Source organism: Eurytemora carolleeae, unplaced genomic scaffold (genome assembly GCF_000591075.1).
Source record: "Eurytemora carolleeae unplaced genomic scaffold, Eaff_2.0 scaffold1057, whole genome shotgun sequence".
NCBI lineage: Eukaryota > Metazoa > Arthropoda > Copepoda > Calanoida > Temoridae > Eurytemora > Eurytemora carolleeae.
Genome location: NW_019396957.1, coordinates 89,602 through 99,235, shown reverse-complemented (window position 1 = coordinate 99,235; position 9,634 = coordinate 89,602). Strand labels below are relative to the sequence as shown.

Sequence of the window (9,634 nt, the reverse complement as noted above, 5' to 3'; positions counted from 1 at the left end):
AGGGTGGGGGGTGGGGTGGGTGTCCTTGTTTTGATTTTTATTGTAAAATTATTTACTTTAGAACAGGAGTCAATATTGTCAACAACATGAATTCAAAGCCATTTTTTTAATTTTCCCATAGAAATCTATAAATTGGAGAAATTACATGAAGTAGTTCTGAACTCGGTATCGCAAGTTGAATTAGTTTTTTAGCGCAAACGTATAAGAGAATTTAAATCAATGTCAACATAAATTCGTTATTATTTCATTTGTGAATGTCCGACCGGGGAAAGAAAAAAGGTAAAAACTCTTTTTTCAATTTCAACTCACGTGACACGGAATTTAATAAATAATTAAAGATATGAACTATTTTGTTTCTAATTTGGATTTGAGAAGATTATAGAAAATTAAACCTATCAGATAATCCCAAAATCAACAAATTCTGTTAATCCGCGAAATTTTAAGATTAAAAATTCACTAATTCACATTATTTCAAATTGAAATGTTATACTAATAATTAGGATTTATCGAAGTTTAACCAAATTATGTGGATTATTTAATTTCTATAAGTATTAGACGGTTTTAAAATTAAAATATATCAAATACTAGAGTATTTATTTCAGTTTTGTTATGGACTTTTTACTATGTTAGATCTACTTTCCTTATTATTTCACAGCCTGCATACACAATATTAATTCACAGGGAGACAAGAAAACTCAACTAGAGAGGTAGATTAACATACAAACGGCGGGTAAAAATGGCGGTAATAAACGGCGGGAGTACACGGCGGGGAATGGAATTGGGAACGGTGCAAATTATAAACTTTTACTTTAATGTAAAGTTAAAATTTCAAATGGGATTTAGTTATTTGGATAAAAAAGGATACAAGATCGATCCAGGGATTCAAGGATACAGGGATACAAGGATACAAGGATACAGTATGCATAATGACTAGAAATTGCCAAGCTGGCATAATCTTTAAAATATTCTGTATGAATTTGATGTTTGTATAGTTGAATAGGTTGATAGGTATTCAACCCTGCTTACAAGTATATCAGATCATTCAATCATCCCACCCCTTGAATAGAAGCCCCATCAAGGATGAATGAATGAGTGGATGATGGTTTCTCTATACATGAATGTGTCCAGAAGGTCAAACGGACAAATCTTCTCCGGGTCTACTGATTTATTGAGAGAGTTGTGCTCTCAACCTGTGAAGTATATCAGGATACTCTGGGTCCGAATCCAAGTCTGCAAAATCACTTTCTCGATCACTTTCACCACTTGACTCATCCTCTATTATAAGTCTGCAGGGAAGGTTTTCCTTCATCACTGAGTGATGAACGACTAGAGCAGGAAGGCTGGGGAAAACCTTTGTAAATCCTTTTATCCTAAATCCGGATTCTTGGACTTGGATTAGATAATGAAGGATACCGGTTCCGTTAAAGCTTTTTGGAACTCGGACGGTGAGCGCGAGACATCCTGAAGATTGGTGGGTTTGAGAATTTCGGACTAAAAATGATCCCACCGGACAATCGGAGAGGATTTTCACCGCTATTTCTCTCTGAAGGTAGGGTTGATACCAGCTGGACCGTTCTGTCAGAGCATCAACAAACCCCAGGTTTACAAAACCTTTTTTCTTCACTTTATCCTTGCTACAGTTGATATGGGTTGTGTTCACTAGTTCTTTACACTTGTTGCAAGTAATGTTTTCATCTTGGAGATTGTTTACGATCTTGTGGAGAGGGTTGGGGAGGTTTAATTTCTCTTCACTCAGCTGGTTGTTTAATAACAAGTTGTTGTTCTTCTCAACCTGGAACAAATAAAACAAATTAGTGACATGTCAAAACACGGATAATTATTATTTTCATATTTTTCTTAATTTTTGCTAACAGACATGTTGTCAACGAGTAGATAATTGATCTTGTTTTACGAGTTTACAGGACAGTTTCTAGTTAATTCTCAGGGTTAGATTTCTCACACTGAGAGCGGGTTTGGGTTAAAATATCTGCAGGTGGCGGGTGAAAGCTGGTTGGATTATAACACAGAGCTGAGAAAAGAACAAGATGCATATCTGAACCTAGGGCAATACAGCAGCAGAACCCTGCTCCGGGTCTAGGGTATACCAGCCAGAAAACATTAGTCCCTCATCCATCCTTGTCTTCCAAACAAATTTGTTTCGTGGTTTTCCCTCCTCCTTCTCTTCTCTTCTCTTCTCTTCTCTTCTCTTCTCTTCTCTTCTCTTCTCTTCTCTTCTCTTCTCTTCTCTTCTCCCAAACCCATCCCTCCTTATCTAAACCCAACCTGGAGTTAGGAAGAAAAATCGTGACAAGAAATCCATTAGGGATATTGCCATCTTATTAGGAATTTGAAAATATCCCGCGAATTGTATTTCCTAATTGAAAGTATAGTTTTAAACCCCCCACAGTGGACCAATTTCACATAACGCCCTGGTTTAGAGGCAGCAAGCATTAACATTTTCCATTGCAATGCTAGTGGGTGGTCAGCTCGCCTCCTGCTGTTAAACCCATGCATCTAATACTAATTCACGAGATTCACAACATTCAAACAATTCTAGAGAAGAAATCTAATTTAGAAACTTAAAGGAACCGTATACGTAATATTCAAGTGAATGTCCAATTTACAACGGTACCACCTAATCTTTTGACTGATCAAAATTGATACAAACATCTTCGGTTTTTATCTTAAAATTGATACAAACATCTTCGTTTTTATCTTAAAATTGATACAAACATCTTCGTTTTATCTTAAAATTGATACAAACATCTTCGTTTTTATCTTAAAATTGATACAAACATCTTCGTTTTATCTTAAAATTGATACAAACATCTTCGTTTTTATCTTAAAATTGATACAAACATCTTCGTTTTATCTTAAAATTTCTAATTTTGGATTTGGTTTTCAATATTATTTAAAAAAGCCCCAAGAATTTACGTCTAAAGTCGCATTCAGGCAGTTTGGAAATACCAAGTATTTGTGTAGAATTTCTAAATTCAACTTGTTCAACATGGAATGGCGAGAACAAAAGATGTCAAAGCACTTGCTGAGAAATAATTTAAACATAGACAAAATATATTCAAGAAGAAGCAGTAAACATAAACCATAGACAAAATAGATTCAAGAAGGAGCAGTAAACATAAACCATAGACAAAATATATTTCAAAAAGTCAAAACTCAGCGTATAATGAAGAAGTTTATTTAATGCGGAGTTACTTTGTAACTTTGTAACACCTCCAGTTCTGAATTTACAATTTTTACACGCAAGATCAAGTGAGTAAATCAAGCATTTGGTTTATTGCATAAATACGGAATTCAAACCCTATTTTTTCTTGTCCATTGCTTATTAGAAAAAGAGAAATTGTGATTGAAAAATGCAAGACCTCAAAAAAAAACGAACTTTTTTTGTTTAATGCTGAAAACGAAAAATATTGCATATGATGTTAAAACAAATATTCAGCCCTACCCTAGTCCTTAGTATCCTTCAAAGAGAAGACGGTTAGATATTCAAGAAAAGGGGCCCATCGTAGGGGGGGGGAGTAAAAACATACAAAAGAACCTGCAGACACTCAAAGCACACCCAAGTATTTAAATATATATATTCAGGCAGTGTTACTGTCTGTTGATAGATTTATGCATATACAAGCCAAACAACAAAATGTTCAAAATGTCAACAGCAGAGAACAGGTTCAAATTCAATCTTCACAAAATGTAAAACAAATATTTCAGACAAAAAAATGTTTAAACTTTTTATATAAAGTTGTTATATGTGAGATGAAAGCTTTGTCTAAATATATCATAGATATATAATATACTAGCTGAAAGGCCCGGCCTTCCCCGTAAAAAAATGTTTTTAAATAAATCGAATTTTTTTAGCCTATAACACCCCCAGGCCACCCATGTGTGTCCACAAAAAAAGTCAGCTCAATCGGTCCAGTCGTTTGGCCGGCTATACGCAACATATATATGAATGTCTTGTTTTATTGTATTGATTATGATTTCAATTTTAGTAACATTAAAAAGTTTATATATTGAAACCACAGACTGATTGAAACTGTCAACAAATCAAAGTTTCAATATTCAATAATATTAATGTTTCAATATTTAATAATATTAATTTTTATAAATTTATACTTAAAACCAAAATAACCATGTTTAGAAGCGAGAACCTTAGCATAAACTTTATGTTTAATTATTAATTATTGTTTATTATCTTGTGATTTGTTGTCAAAAAGATAAATATTTCATTGTCAACATCTGTAAAATCTTGGTTAATTATAATTTACCATTTTTTCATTTTTCACATAATGTCCGTTCCCTTCCGAGCAATCTGGGCAAGATATGGGATCACAGAGGCCAAGCCGTAGATAATCTTCAGAGGTCAACCTCTGGTACTTGGCGCACATTATTAGCCGCGAGAGGCTGAATTTACCCATGGTTTACTAAACACCGTGTGATGTGTATTGATCAAAGGTTTAAGAAAAACTGAACATACATCGTCTCTACCAGAATTCCGCGCATTCCAAACGACGTGCCGGGTCGGCAAATTCCCCCACGGCCCAGCCGGCGCATTCCAGGCGGTACGCGTTGGCGCATTCCTGGCGGGGCGGGTTGGCGCATTCCAGTTTGGAAATATGGACACTCTACTTACTAGCGCTCAATAATAGCCCTAACCAAACTATCCTCCTATCTCTCTCATTTTGTTCTTTTATATAAAATTATAGGATTTCCAAGAATTTCAGATAAATCAAAGATAAGGAATGAAAATCATTGGTTTCAGACACCCAGTCGTTTCAGTCCGGAGAACAGATTTAAGGATTAAAACACGGGCAAATNGGCTCAAAGATTACATATAATCGAATATTTAATAATTCAATATAATATCTTAAATCCAGGGATTGCTGAAGATTACAGGATTTAAGACAATATATCAGCTCACTGCTCAATGCATGGACATTCTTAAGAATTCCTCATTTTTTATCTTCTAAATTTAAGCAATGCAAAAATATTAATAAAACTGGTTATGACATCATTTATTGAACATTTTACACATAAAATATTTTGAGAACACTGAATTACACAAATCTAGCACAAAAAATGAACAAAATCCTGGCTACGTGTCTCAACTCTCTATAACGATTTTAACTGAAAAATGTTTGTTGTTTGATATGTATCATATATATTGTATAAAGTTTATAATATATAATATATAGAAACTACAATGTATAAGGTTAACGAAACAAATTAGGTATTTTGTAAATATTTCAAACATTCCTCGTCAAGCATCATGCTGCAGGGGGCTGCAATATCTATCCAATCTTCTATCTTTCTATCTTTCTATCTTTCTATCTTTCTATCTTTCTATCTTTCTATCTTTCTATCTTTCTATCTTTCTATCTTTCTATCTTTCTATCTTTTTATCTTTTTATCTTTCTATCTTTCTATCTTTCTATCTTATCTTTCTATCTATCTATCTTTCTATCTTTCTAACTTTCTATCTTTCTATCTTTCTATCTTTCTATCGTTCTATTCTTTTATTTTCCATCTTTTTTAAATATTTTCTTTGCTCTCTTTCTATCTCTTCTATATTTTTATTTTTCTGTATATTTGTATTTTTCTTTGATTTCTTAATGAATATTTAAAAATATCTTTCTTACTTACAATCTTATAACAATTTGTATTATTTTTATTATTAATTTGACTTTCATGTGTTTACATTTCTTCCACTCTAGCACTGGGCGTTTCTTTAGATAAATATTTAATTTAAAATACCTGTACTATAGAGTGTAGGCCCCACCCTTGCAATAATACTTGTAAAAATATTCCGGATTCGTCACAGCAGCCATCTTGAAATCATAACGTAAACACTTCACCACACCCGTAGAATTAATACAATCCCAACAGCACGGAAAATACATAAGGAAATGCGCCAACACTGTGTACAAATGTAAGCACAAATTTGGCGCATTTGGAGGTATTGTACACTAACAGTGTATACTGAACGGGTTACGTGAGGAGATCAGTGATAGCCAGAAAACTCTGGAATAGGACGTCGGCTTAAAACTTTAAAATTATGGCTTTAAACAGATTCCGATGAACATGAGGCACAACATTTGTGCTTTGTTACAGACACATTTTGCTTAATAAGTGATTTAATTCTTACTGGTAAACATTTGTGACAACATCAAATGCATTTCAGTAATGCTTTAATGTCGTCTTCTTATTCTACAGTTTTCTGGTTATCACAGTACAAGTTTGATTTAAGTACATGTTGGCTCTGACAGTGCAAGTAATTTTTAGAAAATATATCTTTCATAGTGGTTTATGAAGTTACCTATTCTATATCGTTATAATTGCATCCGACCCATATATACAAGTTTTAATTTAAAATGTCTGAGATACGAATGAATTATTACATATTACCAAGTCTCGTAAAAGGCCTGTTCTCATCTATGTACACTGCATAGTGTTGATATGCAATTAAGATTCAAAATGCATCTTGGAAGAATAAAGGGTGAGCAAAAATTAAGGGAGGGCCACAATACATTTCACAAGATTACAGGGTGTCTTAAAAAATGATGATTCAAAGATGTAAAAATTCCAAAAATGGGTTTATTGACATAGCACAGTGTGTCCCAGAAGTATAGGGGTTGGTAATGAGTTTTATTATGAGACACCCTTTATGATGAATAGAAATTATATGGTTGAGATTAATGTAAAGATACCTTCAACACACATGGTCACACTAGGCTTGGAGCATGGAGAAATATGTTTATATACAGTGGTAACCAGAATTAATGTCGTCTTCTGTCTTTCTTTTGATATGAATTTTGGTTAGAAAGTTGAAATCTGCATAATTTGTTTTAAATTTCCTTTTTTCTAAAAACATTCTTGGAGCACTTTTAGATTTTTTTTGTGTCCGATATGAATTTCCAATATAAGAAATTGAAATTGCGATTTACTCTTCTTGATGTAACGATCCTATATTTGCTTACTCCTGGGTGCAGTAAGGTAGGGCCTATGGTCTAGGAAATATTTGCATATTATGCATAAAACTATTAAATCCTTACAAATATGTTAAGACCTCATACCATGTTTGCAGTGCTTAGTCGTTCATCCTCATCCTCATCCTCATCCTCATCCTCATCCTCTTTTTCATTCTCATCCTCATTCTCATCCTTATCCTCATCCTCATCCTCATCCTCATCCTCTTAAACTATCAAGAAGTATGAATGAATCAATGAATGGATGAATAGATAGATAGATAATCTGGCTGATAGAAAGGTAGATAGATAGATAGATAGATAGATAGATAGATAGATAGATAGATAGATAGATAGATAGATAGATAGATGGTTAGATAGATAGATAGATAGATAGATAGATAGATAGATTTATAGATAGATAGATAGATATTAAGATAGAAGGATAGATAAATAGATAGATAGATAGATAGATAGATAGATAGATAGATAGATAGATAGATAGATAGATAGATAGAGAGATAGATATATAGATATATTGATAGATAGATAGATAGATTGATAGATAGATAGATAATCTAGCTGATTATCCCTATTATCTGTTTTTAGGTAGAGATAATGGTTTCTTAAAGGTTTATTTGGACAAATTGCAGGACTCAGAAGCCTTGACCTTCGATATTTAAACTCTTATTTCTCTTCTACACGAACATATACGTTTACACGATTTCGTGAAATTTGTGATGCTTCGTAACCTTTTCATTTCCGTAAACTTGACATCAATTAAAAAAAGCTTTTTGTTCTTTGTATTTCATATTTTTAAGCTATAGCTTGTGAATGATTTGAGACTCTGCCACAAACTCTGATTTTTTAATCCCTATATCTTTGCAACCATCGTTTTAGACCTTAGATATTTCAAACTTTTGATCAAATATTTTAAGAGTTGGAAATGCCTAAGGTTTACACAATCAGGTTGCAAAGATATTGGGATTGAAAATTTGAATTTGTGGCAAAATAATTGTGGAATTTGAATGAAAAATCAAAGGGTAGATTTTACAGTTTAAACTCGAAGAAGTCCCAGAAAAGGAAATATTATACAATAAAACATTATTTATAAAACACTGATGCATTTAGTGTAAAATCTGTAGATATTTTTCAAATCTGAGAAATAGACAGTAACAGCCATAAAACTCTGAAATAGGAAGACGACTTTAAGACTATAGTTATGACTTTAAATAGTCCAAGGAACGTGAGACACAGCAATTGCGCAGTGTAAACAAAACCATGTGATAAGTGATTTAATTAGTTACTAGCAAAACTATTTGCTGAGTATCAAAATCAAATGTTTTCTGGTTCATATCGTATAATATACAGAATAGCAGTATATATGGATATATGCTGTAGGTTAGAAAACGAGTGTTAAACTTGACACCTAGGAATGTTGAGTTGGGGGNGGGGAGCTCAGAGGGTTGTAAGGGTATCTTTAGGGGCCTTGAATGACCCTCAAACATCAATTAGAATCTCCTTGCACGTAAATTTTAGAGAATTAAAATTTGTACAAAGAAAAAAATTCCCCTGTTTTCACCCTCCCCCCTTCCCCGCCATCATCTGATTTCCCCCTGCACCCTGCATTGTGCATGGTTCATGCATATCAATCCATTGCTTGCGGCCTGATTTCTTCAATACCTAATAATCATGCATAGAAGCAAGTGGGATATCCGTTCAAATCTTTATTGTTAATCTTAATCCTACACAGAATAAATATATTATTCTGATTTGAAATCTGATTTTATAATTCTTATATCTTTGCAACCTGAAGTGATAGTTTAAACTACAGTGGTATGCGATTATATCAATACAATGGGGGACGACTTTTAATTAAGTTTCAATTGTTAACAAGCTTTTCTTCGAATTACAAGTTTAAAAGCAATCAAAGAGAAACTTTTTTATTGACAGCCAGTCTTTGTTTTAGTGTATCTATGCTGTTTAAAAGCTTGATATAAATCAAAATTGAAATCGAAAGTCGTCTTTATTATATTGATATTATCGCCTCCCACCGTATAGAGTTTGCTATAGATCTAATTCTTAACGTTTGAAATATTTCACCATGAATATCTTGCAAAAATATACGGATTGAAAATTTAACAGTTTGAGAAAAGAGTTCAATTCCATTTTGTTTACAAAGTAGAATAAAATATCGCATATTATTCGGACAAAACATTTTTTGTATAAATCAAAATCTAACATTGCTATATGCACAAAGTTTATGCGCCAAAAAGTAAAATGTCGACCTAATTTTTGTAATACTTAACATCTTTAAAAAGTATTTTGGGAATCCCTAGATCAGGACAGAGAAACCATATAATTAGCTTGCCGACAAATGTCTAAATATAAAACTTTCTGCAGTTGGCATTGTGTCATCCTTCGGTCCCTTTAACATTGTATTGAGATGTTCCCCTTTTAATTCGGGTTCTTTCAACCTGTTCCTTTAATACTTGTAGTTGTATTGTTGGATACTGACTGCATTGTAGCCGTGTCATAATCAAGGATATTCATAATAATCATGTTTCCTGTCCAGTCCCTTTATCCAACACTGGATACAATACTCTCTTTTCCAGTACAGTGTACTTCATTCAGTACTGTACAGTGTACTTCAT

The 9,634-nt window shown here is 33.0% G+C and overlaps 1 protein-coding gene across 1 annotated transcript; it reads right to left on the bottom strand.

Annotated features, from left to right (window-relative positions):
• Positions 1-651: 651 nt before the first annotated feature.
• LOC111710501 (uncharacterized) lies at positions 652-4,464 on the bottom strand. Its single transcript, XM_023484605.1, has 2 exons — positions 4,284-4,464; positions 652-1,792 (listed from the first exon to the last, which is right to left on the bottom strand). Exons 1-2 carry the CDS (start codon positions 4,431-4,433, stop codon positions 1,166-1,168), a joined length of 777 nt encoding a protein of 258 aa, XP_023340373.1. The 5' UTR covers positions 4,434-4,464; the 3' UTR covers positions 652-1,165.
• Between the last annotated feature and the right edge of the window lie 5,170 nt (positions 4,465-9,634).

What these genes read in the sequence shown, in the direction of transcription:
- LOC111710501 (XM_023484605.1), bottom strand. Translation starts at nt 4,433, where the DNA reads ATGGGTAAATTCAGCCTCTCGCGGCTAATAATGTGCGCCAAGTACCAG. An exon ending in ATGTGAAAAATGAAAAAATG is followed by an intron (nt 1,793 to 4,283) that starts GTAAATTATAAT and finishes TATTTGTTCCAG; the next exon opens with GTTGAGAAGAACAACAACTT.